Here is a 16,585-nt window from a genome sequence, read left to right as displayed (position 1 = left end):
TTTGCGATAGCACCATGCAAGGATATCTCTTTTATGAGTGCATGATTCTAAAAAGAACTGGCTCAGGGTTCAAATCAAAAACTAACCTGGTATGAGGTTAACAGAATGACAAGCTTTATTTTTATCATGTTTTATGTTACTTATGCAGCTTTTTTGGAAGGTGAATTTGGTATTTTATGGCTTGAGATTGTTTTCATGCTCAACAAGTCGAGCAAAACCAGACTTAATTCAACTACAGCTTTAAAATTGAATTTGTTCATCCTTCACATAGCCTTAGAAGGAATAAGTACCGTGAGGTTACTTAATAAACACCTGTACTTGCCAAACAGGAGGGCATGACATCTGTCATTGGGGTAGAGGTTTCTTTATATTTAATTCTTGCAATGAGACTCATGAAAATATGACTTTCAGGGGTGTTTTTTTGGTGAATTTTTGTTTTGCATATAAGAGATCATCTGATCATCTTGATAACAGTATTTGTTGGGAAGTTGCTGTACCTGTTCTCCATTTGGATGTAATTTATTAATTTTTAAATTTTGTTTGGGGGGGTTACTAGTCATTTTTGACACTGTGCAAGGTCACATTAATTTGAAACTTCACAGATGTAAAGTTCATTTTGATTTAAAATATCCATTGCAATGACATGATGATGTCATCCAGTGATTTAATATGGATTTTTAACCCTGACAGTCCCAAATCCTCCAATTTCAATACGATTTTACATACACCCTAGGGAGTTAGGGTTAATATCTGACTATTGCAAACTGACCGCATGTATTAGGATCAAACAATAAAAACAAGCGCTTATCTCTGGAGGTCGTCATTACCTCAAGGCTTGTCATTAAATAAATAAGCCTGTGGAAAGCAAACAGTAGAAATAAATTTGAAAGGTACATGAAAATGCGAAGATTTTGAATTCCACTTGGTTCAACTATTTTATGTGTGATTTGTTTTGTTTAATATTTCATCTTCAGTAGAGCTGGTCATCTTCTCTTCAGCATTTAATGTAGAGCTGCACCCAAATTTATGTTTAACTTAACATGATTGCATGAATCTGTTCTCACTTTCCTATTTGAACCTGTCAAGAGGAACAATACAAGCATAATGTAACTCCACATATGTCTTTCTGTTGCATTCATGTACAACACGTATATGACAGATGGACCAGTTCTGTAAGATGGCATGCAAGATTTTACCCTTTTAGAACCAGGTTCAAAAATGGGGCATATTCAAATTGTCAAAGTGCAAAGACAGAATAATTGTACAGTTGTAATAATACATACTGACAGGCAATTGAGGCATTGGGATGGGTCATCAGTGACTGACAGTGGGTTCTTTGTCGTTACGTATCTAGTGGGCACACTTTGTCTCAGTTTGAATGGTTCAATGGTATCTTTGGCAATTATCAACTAAGTCTAACACTATCAGAAACTTTGCAGCATAATAAGCATAATTGCCTTCACAGATTCATTGCTAATCCTTCCCTGTTGAACTTGGTTTTATTGAAGTGCTGAGTATATTCACTGTGGAGGGACAGCCCAAGTCAATGACTGGAATGAAGAATCAGACCCAGAAGATGCCAAAGGTATCATTGAGAGGTGTACCAAGCTTGTACCAAGCTTGAAGGTAAGCAGAAATGGGTCTGTAGTTTCCTGTTTTTTTTTGCCTTCTCCCTCTGGACTCTAGAACATGTACATGTACATGAAAGTGATTAGAAACAGCTGTTTCCATTTCGTTAGTTCCATTTTTACAAAATCAGTGGCATTCTTTTTCATTGTACCACTGTTCTTATCCTCAAAAATTTGACTACCAATTTGGATTGAACAGAATAAACTGATTAGAGCAAGACCTGCGATGATAAACTGGGCACTCTAGGAGCTGAGTTATCTAATGTTGTGTATTGGTTGTCCACTTAAGACTAGTGAAATGATACATGCCATGAACACACAGTACTGGAAACTACATGTTGCACCTCTTTATACACAACATAAGATACCATTCAGGTCTAAGCTTCTTGAAATACTTCTTATAGATAAGTCACTTTGATATCTCCCCTTATGAGAAGCAACCATACAAAGAAACTTGTTAACATTCACTCAGTTGGAGCAGTTAACTCCAAATGTGATGGTCAGTTTCTCCATGTTGAACTTCTTTGCTTTGCCTGAATTCTCTACAGAGTGCCGAAGTAGTAGGCACTTGGGCAGGCTTACGCCCTGGACGCTCCAGCGTCAGACTTGAAAAGGAGGATAAGATGATTGCAGGCAAAATGAAGAAGGTAAGAGAAACAGGGCCTTTTGGGCAAATCTTGTAACATCCAACAATCTTATACTCATTTAGAGAGAAGAACTGCTCACAATTCCTGACTTTCTCGGTAGAGAGTGTAATATGAAGGAAGGCTGTACAGTGTATTTCAAGCTGTGAGGAAGGCCAGAGTGTGAAATATGTACACGATATTGGTTACAAATGTGTGACATCTAGATGAGAAAATGGTTTTTGTAAAAACAGGACGCCAAGTGACTTTCGTACATTGTCATATGTCACCGTCCAAAAATCGGTCTGTAAGCACAGAGTTTGCCAAATAACAGAACAGAATGGTAATATGGTGTCTGGAAGTTCTTACACTGGGCTTCTAATGAAGAAATATTGTATGATGGATGTGGATTGACTCAGATCTAGGATAGCAAACCGTAAATTTCGATAGTCACGCTTGTAACAGCTGTACCAACATGAAGACACAACAAAGGTCCTGACCTCATCCTTGTTCCCTGTTGTAGGAAACATTTCATGTGCATGTTGCCCATACTTGCTGGTTATGAGGCTGTGTTTCTGTCATTTTACTGGAATGTACACCAGCAAGTGTAGGCTTGACTCGGTACGCAAAGCACACTTGTAACGCGTTACGAACAGGACGTGATTGCAATCACGATGAGAAAATCTGCAACAGTTGCAAATTTCTTTGGCGTTCTAAATTTACAGATGGGTTTTTAATTGATTGGGCAACTGGGCAAACTAAAACTTTTGGCGATGATAGAGCAGCATCAGTGTGCATGCTCGTAACCGCTCAGGACACCACATGTTACAAATGTTACCATAAACTAAGATGACTTTACAAAATACACGATCTGTCAGTTATTCAACTGAACATACGTACAAGCATTCAGAAGGCATAACAACATAAAATACAACAGAAAAAAATCAAACAACATTTATTACAGTCATTGCAGACTTTTTAGTCCATCATTATTGCCAGGTCACATTTTGGTGTTTCATTTACAAGCATTACCATCAGGTTTAGTCCTCATAAAAATGTGGTGGTTGTGTTTACATTAACATTATTGCATTTATAACTTCATGTATTGAGGTCCACATTAGATACATTTTGTTTGGGAATACACATCCAGATTTTTTGAGCAGGTTTTTATATATACCAAGTATCATGCCTCTCCAGTATTAAATAGTTACACATATGCCTTTGCCAGGTTGCTTAGGGCAACCCAAAATTGGTCAAGTGAGCCAAAATAAGTTGCCCAACAGGCAGCGATATTAAAACATACATCTGAAATGTCGCTAATTATTATGAAATGCATCTCAAACTCATAGTATTTAAAAATCAACAAAAATTTGCAAAAGTCCATAAGTTTACTGGTAAAATGGTGAATTGTCAAATCTGCTTCCAAAAAGACTTCTCTGCAACCTTTGCACTTCAATATTGTGTATAAACTTTGAGGAACAGTAATAGTTTGAAATGACTGACCCCTTATTTTCCCCCAGGTTGTGTACAATTACGGTCATGGAGGCTCTGGTATAACATTGCACTGGGGCTGTGCTTTAGATGCCACTGAACTTGTGAGGCAGTCTATCACAGAACTACAACCACTTCAATCACCATCCAAACTGTAGCCAGCACGACCAGGCTCTGTATGGCCTCATCAGGGAAAATTGTTGATGCCTGATAACTCCTCATAAATAAATCCTACAGTAGTTAATACTTACCCCACAAAAATACAGGAAAAGGAATCCTATGTAGAGTTTGGCAAAATGACTTGTAGTGAGCACAGATAAGGGGACTCAAAATGTTATGAGGATAACCCCCCCCACAATTTCAATTTTCCTAACCAAACAAATTTCCCCCTTAACATGGGGAAGGCCCATGTATACAGTATCTTTACACAGGTTTAGCTGTCTTATATTGTACATTCAGAATTTGATGGAAACTGTAATCATCATATTCAGCAATGTAATTGCATATGATAATGTTACCTTGTTTGTCTTTTAGTCCTATTTTGGCTAGCTGTGGTCAAAGCAAACTGATAAAGGCTTCATTCACAACTAACCCTTGTTCCAGAGACATTCACATTTCTGAATTTTACGTTACTAGCAAAGGTTTTTGTGGCCATGTAAAGCATTAAACATTGTCTTAAAGATTCCTTTGAAAAATTTGAATTTCTATTTCTGAGACTGTTTTTTTTTACTTCGTTTTCCCAAATGGTATTTTTAAATCTGTGTTATTTCTTTTCATCAAAGAAACAAACACTGAAAATTTCTGAAATAGTAGTTATGAAGAAAACTAAATATTACGGCAACAGTTAAAATTTGTTGGTAATCTTTCGTATTTTTATTTACTGTGATTTTGTCTCATTTTGCTTTATTGCCATATCATCCTATTCTTGGGTTATTACATATTTTATGTCTGTCTTATTTCTTAGTTCACCCTTAACTTGTGCATTTTTTATTTCAATAATATGCAGTATCAGGGTTGGCCAATTTAATCACTTTGATTTCAATAAGTGAAATCAAATGATTTTAAATTTGGAGGAAACTCCGGATGAATATTCCAGGGAAATCCACGGAATCAGGCAGGGACTGAAAACCCAATCCACATGCTAACCTAACGGATATAAAGGCTTTGTTTTTGTCGCTTCTAAAAAGGAAGAAAAAATAAAAACAACACTCAACAATGAAATTCCTCTGTTTACTGTCATGCTTCTGTATTTTTTCAATTGTTTGCAAATAAGTTTATACAAAAATATAATTTAAAAGGTCCTTGGCTCTTTCCATCAATTTGTAAACTTGAAGCCTAAATACTCAGATTGCACTTATTTACTGAGTAAGTTCATTCAACTGAATTACGATAAAATTTTTATTTGCGAAGTACCTGGTACTTTAATCCATACTGATCTGAATTTTCAGAAATACTACAAATAGAAAACAACCCAACAGATATTCGGACTAGTTTTTGTCACTAATGTGTCTGCAATATAGGCCTTATCTATCGAAATTCAAACATACACCCCTTCTTTTTGTTCCATCCCTTGAACATCTTTGTGAAATAATTTTTGAGCTATGACGTTTAATGGTGCTATTAATGTCCAAGATTGATTTATACGACATGCTATTACACCGCTGTGTTATAAAATACGCATGCGCAAAAGCCCGCAAACCCTCGACATACAGTTATCCAAAGCTGTCCACGTTTTCCAAATCACAGACATATGCACATAAACGCATACGGTTGCACTACACCAAATACGCGACCATACAAAACAGTGCAAAATCGGACCGAAATAGCGCCGCCTGTTGACTCTCTTGAAGAGGTTGGCCTCCGTTTCTTTCACTGGAAATTCAAGATTAATGCCAGAAGATCACTTTTCGTTTCAATTATAAGGGAGTTAGCCACGAAAAAGTTTTTTATTCGCCTTTGAACGAAGATACCCCCAAAGTAGCAATAAAACTAAACGCTCATTTCTGAATGTAACCGCCCGCCTCTATCCAAAATAGGTCCGCAATTTCGGGCTTTTTGTGAAAGAAATACCCTGAACTGGAGATTATCAGTCCTAAATTCGAGATTTATAGAAATATAATGATTTTATCATAGAGATCAGTGGTGCATTCCACCAAATGCTTGTATTTCTGCGCGCGAGCTCATTAATATTTTGTGATCCCACGGGGTTTTCACAATAAGACAGGCCATACTCAGGAGCATCATAGAAATATAATGCGTGTGGTTTATATGCACGTATTATGGAAACGTGAACGCAACATTTTTTTCATCGCGCACGCGTCAAAGTGCCTGTTTGAATGTTTAGATGCGTGTCCCGCATAAAATGTACATCTTCCAATGAACGCTCGAATAAAAGAACAAATAATCAATCACATCTGGTAAATCTCTCAAAAGAAGTGTAATCGGTCATTTTAAACCAAGCATGAAAAAATCCCTGTTGCATAACCTTTGCACTTTCAAAAAATGTCAATTTCATTTCAGCGAATGTTCAATACATTATTTTAAACCTTCCGTAAAATTGCCATGCCCATGTATCACGCCTCATGGACGTCCGTGCGAACTACCCGTACGTGAGAGACAATACAAACAAAGCAATGACGTCAGCAAGAGTCTACACTTGTACTTTTTTTGCGTTCACGTAGAAAGTGCAACTAAACCTCTCTACCATGCGTAAGCGTACGCGTGTCCAATGCCTAGAAGTGAAAATACGCCCTCTCTTGTTTCCGTTCAGAGCGGATAGTTTTGACGCGCAATTGGTTTTGCGCGATCACAAGGCTTGTTCTATTGTTCTATTCAACAACAATCTATAGACACGTTAAGCGTTCCTTGGCATTGAAACTAACGTGTCAAAGGGGGTCGGCTTGTCGAGGACTCCAGTCCATCTGAGGACTTGGAGAAATGTTTGGAGCAGTGTCGTCCGCCACAGCGTAGGCTTAAGGGTTTGCGGAGTTGCTGATTAGTCCTTCCATACCTGATAATGAGGCGTTTGCTTCTGGCTATCATTCTGGTAGCCAGTGCATGGGTATCACACGGAACAGACTTCAAGATCGCCCTTCTTGTACCTTTCACGGACCCACAGAATGGTAATATCCAGGCCATTGGAGATCCCATCGCTGGCGCCTTCCCACTAGCAGTTGAGGACATTAACAACAGTCCAAGCATCTTACCTGGTACGTTGTCAAACAATAGCCTAGTAGGGAATAATGATTTTTATTTTTCTAAGATTGTTTGATCCCGAAAATTGGCCTAGGTGAATGTGGTACTAAGTGTGATACTTAGTATCACATTACAGACAGAGGTTTTGCTTAAGACGGGGGTTGACTGTAGCGGACTCGAGGGGGGGGGTAGGGCACACATAAGCCCGACATATAGCACTTAGAAGTCATTTCACTTAACTACCAGACATGTGCACGGTAAAAAAATCAACTTTTTTCAAACTTTGTAGGATGAAAGGACGTGGTACGCAAGTAAAGAATATAGACTTTTTAAATCCATGCGTAGCCTGTTGCCACAGAAACAGCTCATTTTGCGTTTTGGACTCTTTAGGTCGACTGGGGGGTATGAAAAACTGGGTTTTTTTACAAATATTGTTTTTTATTTCCACCAATGCAACTCCGATGAAGCGTTGCCTAAAAATGTGGAAACTGCCGACAAAAGGGCAAACATGGTGTTTTAGCCAGTGAGATATGAAATGTTTTCTGACTACTTGAACCTTTTCCCCAACAGATTTGTGCAAATTGTTGAGTTTCTTCTTTGATGGAGGATAACAATTTTGAAAATTGGGTGGCATTCAGGTGACCAAGAGACAGTGGGAAGGCGACTGTACATGGGGCAAGTTGCAAATTGAGCACTTGCACTAGGTGTCTACTTGCAACGGGAGTCACACATGTACCAGTACAACAGTTATGCGGATAACAGCAACCCAACAACTCAATGAGGCAAATCATGGGCTAGGGCTCACTGGGATAATAGATTTTATTATGTATTCATTACTCAACATACATAAAAACAGTGCCAGAATCACAAAACGTACCTTTCTTTCTGTATTATTGACTCAAACTGAGGAAAATCCCCCAAAATGCAATTTCCTGTTTTATGAAAAATGACCATATTTTAGTCAATACTGTCACAGCAGAATACAATTGCCTAAAATTTTCTCACCACATATGAAAAGACCAGTGTTGGCCCTAATCACAACCAAAAGGAAAATATTCTGAGACCCCTGACAAGTTGACGTTTTGAGGTGCAAAAATAGGGTAAAAATGTCTATTTTGCAAGTTCTACAAACACACTTCAATGCAAGCTGTTAAAAGAACACAAGGGTGACACTTGTCTCGAGCAGAGGCAAGGATGACACTTTAAAGCGATAAAAGCAGACTTGTGAAATATTTTTGCATTGTGGTTGTAAGTGGACTTTTAAAAACTAAAAAAACAGTTTTTCAAAGCCCTACATGTAAGGTGGCCTAAAATGCCCCAAACAAAAATGAGCTGTTTCAGTGGTAACAGGCTACGTATGGATTTGAAAAGTCTATTTTTTACATTCCAAGTCCTTTCATCCCACAAAGTATGAAAAAAAAATGATTTTTTGACCTTGGACACATGTCTCGTTTTCACGTTAAATGACCCTTAAGTAATCCTTCATTGTAAGATCCTACCTTTTTTCAACCACTTTTTAAAAATTTCTTACAAGGTGTTTATCAGCGCAGTAGTATATTCTTCTTTATAACTTGAGGATTCAGGAGTGATATTGAGGAACGTGTTGCTAGACAATGTGAAATTCTTACCAACTTTGCCTATAAGAGCAGGATCCTAAAAGTAAGAATTGCTCGTGTATATAGGCCTACTTGTTGGTCATGGTCAATTCCACTCCCTGAGTCTGTATACAAGTATCAGTCCGAAATGTACTTTTACGGCTTCGATAATCTTCATTTCTTACACCAAGAGTGTTTTTCAATGGAAGACATGAACGGAGAAAAATGTTAAATTCGTGTCAATTTGGCATTTTATTTTTGAAGAAGTTCTCTAATATAATTGTATTAACAGTTTATACTAATGTTAGATATCTTTTTTGATAATAAAACTTCCAAATGTAAGCCATGCATCATTTTGTTAAAACGAGAACGAAATTCCATCTCATCTAATCGTACGGCGTCGACAGAGCTCCATGGAGGGGGACCAGGTGGTTCGACTGCATTAGAAAATTAAAGTACAACAATCGCAGCAGTGTTACTAATACTATAATCGTTCCATGGGCCACAAACACTTCATGCTAAAAAAAAATCAGAAATTTAGCCAATCAAAGCTGAGATTTTGTTTTGGCAGAATTGTGAAATAAAAGAAAAACATATTTATATTTAAACAGCGGAATTTTTTTAAAAAAATCAAAGTTAATTCAGCTCCAAATTCAAAATTAATCTCCATTGTGTGACATGCTATCTATATCTGAAGTCGTCTATGACATATCAATCATGTAGGCCTGTACGTGTCTAAGAGCTTAAATTAGTTGTGTCGAACCATGGAGGAAGGAATAGACTCCTCCATGGTCGAACGCTAGCAAAACAAAGGCGAGCTAATGTCAGTAACCAACTCGTATAAACGTTGGATTTGTTAGGGCACACACTGACTTGGGAATGGGTGGATTCGCAGTGCGACATCAACGTGGGTATGGAGGCCATCGCGGATTTCTGGAAGCGTGGATTCGTAGGCGTCATAGGGCCCGGCTGCTCCTGTGATTATGAAGCTCGACTTGCCGGTTCCGTCAACTTTCCACTGTTCGACTACGTAAGTGAATTCAGTCTTCTATCTTAAAGATTCAGAATTCTTTTGGACAAAGAATGTGTTTAACAAAATGGTTATCTACTATGAAGGGCAAACTTTTCAAGAGTATACAATTGAAGAATGAAGTGTAATTCGTCTTGTGTTTGAGATCCCACACCACTACACCACGTCACGCAGCCGCCTCAGCCAAGCCACAGTCTCTTGAGTTGGGTTGCCCTAGGTGGCCCGAGTTCCGCGCAACCGCACAGAATGTGATCTATAGGGTCTGCTCAGGGGCATGGGCAAGATGCAGAAGGTCGGAGATACTACACCCAAGGGATTGCCGGCGAAACGGCCAACTCCCTAACGAAGGCTGTTTATAGGGTAACCAATTCTTTGCGGGGGAGTCCTACCCCTCGGAGGGGTCTTAGTGCTGGGGCAATAATTAGTTGGGCAGGTTTTACCGTCTCTTGCCATTCGTGGCTCCATTGCTCTGTGGTGTCAAAACTGGAGTCTGCGAGCATGGCTCCCTGACGACTGAAGGGCCTACGGGAGCAAAGCCGTTGGCGATCGAGGGTTTAAGCTCGGGCAATGCGAGCATGTAGAGGATTGTCGTACAAGGCCTTTTACACCAGCGCACCCATGTCATGTGGTATTCCTGGTGAAGTAGTGGGGCAATTCCAGCGAGGACTGGGAGGTATTTCACCGGAGTTGGGCGTAGGCAGCCAGTGACCAGTCTCATTGTGTCATTGAGTGTGGCATCTAGCTTCTTGGTAAGTGTAATTCTTCAAATGCATGGACCCCGAGCTGGACTAATAGAAGGCGCGATGATTTTCCTAGCCACGGAGGCTCCTTTGGTAGGAACTTCACTTTGCCGGTTCATAAGCGACTATGAAATGTACGCGTTGTGTGCACGTCGCCAGCAACAAAACGAACACTCTTGACCATCATGGCTTTTTTTCAACCAAATAAGGGTGCTTTTGCTCAAGGTGGATAAACTTGAAGAATTACACTTCATTGTTAAGATAAAAACTTTCTGGTAGCTGACTGTCTTGTTCTATACCGTCATTTTCATAATCAACATTTTTATTCACTGCTCTTATGGGGAGCATACTATCCTATTCAATGTTGAGAGTACAGACAGGATTTTCACTCTGCAGGGATGCGACGAAGCAGCTGTTTCCGACAAGCTACTCTATCCAACCTACGTGCGGACCCTTCCACCGAGCACGCGTGTTGCCGATGCGTTGGTCATTACCATGCAGATGTTCAACTGGGATCAGGTCAGATTTGTTAGCTTTTTATTGCTTACAGAAGAGAACTGAATGATTCTGTTTTAAACTGGAAACTTCGTTTTAATTTTCGGCTAAAAATGGTTATTTCAAATTCTCAGTACTTGTGTTTAAGTTATGATAATTGGGGGTGAAAGAGAGGTGTGCTCTACGTCTCGGTTACCAAAAAAAAAAAAAATCATAAGGTTGGAGCGTGCAAAATGCTTCCATGCCTGATTCTAGTTGTACAAGTCACTATAAGTCTCTTACCATTTCGTACAGCACGTCCTGACTGAAAACGACGAAATATTTATGTAGCGACATAAGTTTTTTGAGTTTGCATATACATTAAGTTCTGGCGCGAAAACATGCAAAAAAAAATTTGTAAAGTGCTGTTGTCTCTGTAGTTTTGACAGCTGAAGTCATGCCTGTCGGTTCAACTATTGACATTCGAAGTTTAAAAAAAAGGGAGAGTGCCAAACAGAAAAGGTGTTTGTAAAAATAACATCACTGTCTAGGAATTTCTGATTTTATATCAATTTTACAAAATGGTTAAAAGCTTTTAAAGAACATATTATTTCTGAAACTCTTTCCTGAATTGTAGGTGACCGTGGTCTTGCGTAATCATTCAATCTGGCATCAGGTCTACAGTGTAGTTTCAGCTCAGTTCAAGGAAAACAACATAACTGTTCAGCATGAGGAGATTTTCGAGTCTGGTTTCATTCCTTACAATGACTCCACACCTGATCCTTTCCCAGACATCATTCGCCGCACCAAGGAAACCACTAGAAGTGGGTCGAATTGTTTTTAAATTTAGTGTTCATCTTTCATCTTTTTGTGCATAAAAATTGCTAAAATCATGAGCTTACCTTTTAAGATAAATCATTAGCAACAGCGTAATTAAGGCGGGGGGGACATGGATGGCACGGACCCTCACTAGAGGCCTGTGACCCCACCCCCCGTGTTCCCCTCCCGCTCAGATATTAGAAAAGAAAACAATCTGTCGATTGTCAGTATTTTAACCACAGGAATGTAAACGCATAGACCGTCAGTCTCGCGCATACAGGCTAACTGTGATTTTGGAAAGTATGATAGGCAAACAATTGGCGAAACAGTGGATGAAAGCGCCTTCAATGCGCATTACGTGCAAAGCACTTACATTGCCTGCATGTGCTCCCAAAATACCTTCATTGTTTTGCATTTTGGTACTGCTATCTCTTCTTTTCAAGTGTTGCAACCGCATTGTTTTGCATCTATATAGGTCAGATTAAGTAAATGCAGGATTTTTTATTGCAATCGAAAAATGGCTTCATAGACTTTTAAGGCTGGAATTCTTCAACTGTGCGTAAATTCCCTATACCGAGGGGTGAATTTGCCAACAATTTTGATTTTAGTCGGGCGCCGCCCAGATTACGAAATGTTCACGTCGTTTTGAATGCAATTTGGTGGTCCATGCGTTTATATAGCTGTGGTTTCAACTGACCGAACCCACTGAATGTGCACCTCCAGAAAACAAACGCCCCCCCCCGCAAAATGTACCCGAATTACGTCACTGATTAAAACATATGTGTTATTACGGTACACGTTGACATTAATGAAGGCATTCACGTTTGCTCAATTCTCAGTCTACATCTTTCTCGGGGAAGTGTATGAGTTGCGTAGTTTCGCCATAGACGCTTATGACCAGGGATTAACCAACGGAGAATACGTCATTGTGGGAACGTCTGTTGACCACAAGATGCGAACCACTCAGAATTGGCACAGTATGAGCTGTAAGTAGCAGTGGCCTTGTGGTATGGCACGGTACTCTTCTCTAAATTCTTTAGATTATTTATTTCTATATGTAGAGGAACGGAAATTTATTATGGTTTATAATGCGTTTGCATAAAGATATGAGGATATAACAAACTAATTCAAAGCATCAAAGTACAAATTAGAACCGACTGGTAAATTTCTGGGGGCAACAAACCCTCACCGGCGAAAGACAGTCTGGTACGAAGTTTTCCAACGCGTTTGGAGTGCATGCGAAGACGTACATTCCAGAATGAATTGTGTGTACTCCACAGACATATAAACGCATAGACCGCCGGTCTTGCGCTTAAAACCGTGATTTTGAAAAGTATGGGAAAACAATGAGCGAAGCGACGGATGGCAGCACGTCCAGTGCGCATGACGCGCAACGCATTTACATTGCCTGTATTTGTTTACATGTGCTACCAAATACTATGTTCACCTTTTTTGCTCTCGTTACTGCTATCTATTCTTTTCAAATGTTCTAACCGCATTGTTTTGAATCCCTATGGGCCAGGTGAAGTAAATACAGGGGGTATTTTACAATCGAAAAATGGCTTCATAGAATTTTATGGCCGGAATTTTTCAGCTATGCGTAAATTCCCTATACCGAGGTATGAATTTGCCCATAGTTTTGATTTTAGTCGGGCGCTGCGCAGATCACGAAATCCCCGTGTAGTTTTGAATAGGACCTGGCAGTCTATGCGTTTATATGTCTGTGGTGTACTCAGCGTGCTCCGCGTCAAACGCGCATAATTTTGCGCGCCTATGCGGCGAGTTCGTACCACAGATTATACATAATGGACTGGTAATGAGGTCACTAGTGCACGTCTCTATGTCCTCGAGGGACTGTGAGTGACCAGAAGAGGATCTTCTTCTGGTCACTCACGGGCCTGAGGCAAGGGGGACAGAAGCGGTTTGCGCGTGATGTGCGTACAACTGTCTGTGCGCCTATTTTATTCATTAAAATGGGGGTGTTCATAAGGAACTGTTTCATTTATAGCTACAATCCACAGTGTTTCTATTATCGACTGGGATTATTGAAGCACTCGTTCTACTTTCAAAGTGTACACCAGGCCTTTGCTTCATGGAGATTCTAGAAAAGGATTCCTATTCTGGCTTCTCGATCCTGCTGGGGATCATTAAACGCGAACACGCTTATAATGTACACGCTGTGCCGTGATCTCAAAGTAACATCCCTAAAATCCATGCATAACAATAATTTATTTGAAAACTCCTGCCTTTAACATCGACTTTTTTCCTGAAATGTATGTATAAAGGCTTCATCTTCAGACTGTAGTCATTTCCCTTCAACATGACATGACATCGCCGCACAATATCCCCCCCCCTGCGCAGATCACAAAATCCCCTATAGTTTTGAATAGGACCTGGCGGTCTGTGCGTTTATATGTCTGTGCGTCCCCCTTCCCCGGGCCCAAGGGGCATGGGCGTGCACATATGGCCGAATTTGGCCAGTCTATATGCGTATATAACACATTTTCAACAGCTCTTCAAAAATTGCAAATACTTGATGGTTTACTTTAGTATCCCTTGATGCAGTCTAATTCTGAGTTGCTATCAAAAGATACAAAAGAGGGCGTGTATTTTTGGTACTCACGCACAGGCGCGGCATATAAACACAGACATATAAACAGTAACTCCTAGGTAAGTAGTAAAAACTTCAATCGGGAAACGTTTTCCTGTCCAATGAGTGTACGCCAATGGCGCCAAGTACAAAGAATATTTCGAGAGTATCAAATCAGTATGTCGAGAGAACGAAATCAATATATCGAAGGAACAAAATCAACACTTTAAAGGAACGAAATAGCATATTTCGAGTGAATGGAATATTAATTCGAGGTAACGTAAGAGTGTTTCGAGGTAACGGAATATCTTATTTCGAGGAATAAAATTATTTCGAGGGAACCAAATAATATTTCGAGGGAACGAAATGATTTCAAGAGAACGAAATAATAACTCGAGGGAACGAAATAATAATTCGAGGGAACAAAATAAACAAATTCTCATTGAGCCTGTCCCCTTAGGGGCTCCGTACCCATAGGGGCTCCGTAAAACTGCATTCTTTACGTTACACCTAATTTAAAGACCACTGGTGGCATTTCTGTTATTTGTCTCGGTGTTCGTTGTGTAGATATTGGCTGGGGTACCTTTGAAGACGAGAAGGCAATCAAGGCATTCGAGGCGGTACTGATTGTAACTCCCAAGGGACCTAAGAAGACCTGGGTGTACCGAGAATGGATGTGGAATGTCAAGGCAACTGTCAGGCTCAGTCCGTTCTTTGGGACCGGTCGTTATGTAAGTTACACTAAAGTTTCACTACAAGTCTTGATAAACGCTGTATTCCCTGTATTCTGCACATTGGTTTCTACCCCGATAACATCAGAATTTGTTAGTGCTGTTGTTTGGGTCCACGATAATGCAGCATTGAAGATGGATTGACACACACAGAAGTCGCTATCAGGCCTGGCCTGGCCGAGTGTTGTGCTTGAGGCATCAGAGTCGAGTCCGAGTCTCCAAACATTTTTTGTAAAAGCTGATATTAATACGTGCGTATAGAACTTTGATGCATAATACATCCTTGATGATATTTAAAAGTATGAAATAATTATGTTACATTGAAACAGCATTTTGTCACTCTTACTGCTACAGACAGTGTGCCGCCATTCAAACCCCCAATTTCCATAATTTCGTCACCGTTTTCACGAAGAGGCGAAGTTCTCACAGAGAGTAAAACCTAGGTTTCGAGGAAATCGCATTTGAAGTTGGTCTCTTTTTCAAATGCTTATACTTCGCTAGTATATGCCTTTCACTTAACCGTGCTACTTCATGAAAGAGAGGGCCCTAAAAGATACAAAATTACCAATAGTATTCACAAAAGTGTATTAAAATTGTTTATCTCAAAAGACAAATTTGCCACTTGGTGAAAACGCTAAAATTCATGTGACTTTTGTCTACTCGTGAAAACGCGTGCAGTTTTGCTATCCACCCGAGCTGAAGTGCACCTTCAATCGGCGAAAGAAAGGCAGTCGATTACAAGTGGATTCTTGCACGCGTTCTGCGTGTACGCAAATCATGCCGGAATAATTTAGTTACACGTACTAAGCATGCCCCGCGTCAAACGCGCATATACTTGGTGCGCCTTTGCGGTGAGTACCGAAAAAAATGCCCTCTTTAGTTCTGCTCGGAGCGGATAGGCTAGTCGTTCTTAAAGGTACAGCCATCATTGCAGTTACCAAAAAATAACAAACGAAATCGTTGTTGAAAAGCACACTTGGTTTAAAGATGGTTATGGGACTTAACACCTCGTGAAATTATTCCGTCTGGCAAGTTGCCATTTTGAAGAAAACAATGAAGGCCATTTCCAACGATGCGTCCATAGAAGTATATTTTGGCAAAATAGGTCACGCGCGCAATTTTGTGTAAAAGGTATATACTTTTCAGAGGAATCAGTGTAGGAAACCAACGTGCACATTACAAAATCTGATATTCTAGCGCATCTATGCATTAAAACAATTAGTTCTGAAAAGTGGTGCCAATTTAAATGAAAGATAAACCATTTCTGTTTGTTAAGCAGCATTACAATAATTATAATGATATCGAGAACCAGGAAAACACACAGGAAAATTGGAAACACCGAGAAAGATTAGATCACAAAGGCAGATCCAGGTTTATACAGGAATAATACCATGGAATATGCATAAGGGTGCATCGGGGCACTAATCCCCCCGGCACGAACAACTATTTTGGACAATAATGGACGATAATAATAAATGTCTATTTGATTCTCTCTTCTAACAGTCTTTTATGGAGTTAAGGAGCCCCATGGCCTCACCACTCAGAAAGGCCATAAAAAGGTTACATGAAAAAATTCACATTTTTGCCACCCTCAAACAAGTTTCCCGCGCCTCCAAAACATTTTGCTCTGGATCCATATCCAGGGCAAAGTTCCAAATCTAATGACCAC

At 39.8% G+C, this 16,585-nt stretch overlaps 2 protein-coding genes across 4 annotated transcripts in view; both read left to right on the top strand.

Annotated features, from left to right (window-relative positions):
- The window catches only part of LOC110988167 (D-aspartate oxidase-like), a 44,639-nt gene extending 39,676 nt beyond the window's left edge, over window positions 1-4,963 (top strand). For all 3 annotated transcript variants that reach the window (XM_022251445.2, XM_022251447.2, XM_022251446.2), the window contains 3 exons: window positions 1,509-1,626; window positions 2,177-2,275; window positions 3,772-4,963. In XM_022251445.2, coding sequence (XP_022107137.2) covers window positions 1,509-1,626; window positions 2,177-2,275; window positions 3,772-3,900 — 346 coding nt within the window. In that variant the 3' untranslated portion in view covers window positions 3,901-4,963. The remainder of the gene's footprint in view (window positions 1-1,508; window positions 1,627-2,176; window positions 2,276-3,771) is intronic.
- A 1,622-nt stretch (window positions 4,964-6,585) lies between these two features.
- The window catches only part of LOC110988177 (speract receptor-like), a 45,434-nt gene continuing 35,434 nt past the window's right edge, over window positions 6,586-16,585 (top strand). Inside the window, exons 1-6 of the mRNA XM_022251470.2 lie at window positions 6,586-6,951; window positions 9,393-9,562; window positions 10,699-10,821; window positions 11,414-11,600; window positions 12,435-12,581; window positions 14,753-14,916. Coding sequence (XP_022107162.2) covers window positions 6,759-6,951; window positions 9,393-9,562; window positions 10,699-10,821; window positions 11,414-11,600; window positions 12,435-12,581; window positions 14,753-14,916 — 984 coding nt within the window. The 5' untranslated portion in view covers window positions 6,586-6,758. The remainder of the gene's footprint in view (window positions 6,952-9,392; window positions 9,563-10,698; window positions 10,822-11,413; window positions 11,601-12,434; window positions 12,582-14,752; window positions 14,917-16,585) is intronic.

Source organism: Acanthaster planci, linkage group LG18 (genome assembly GCF_054643075.1).
Source record: "Acanthaster planci isolate LZ-2023a linkage group LG18, COTS_SCS, whole genome shotgun sequence".
Taxonomy (NCBI): Eukaryota; Metazoa; Echinodermata; class Asteroidea; order Valvatida; family Acanthasteridae; genus Acanthaster; species Acanthaster planci.
The sequence above is the reverse complement of the archived record's forward strand: the minus strand, read 5'-3'. Positions and strand labels throughout refer to the sequence as shown.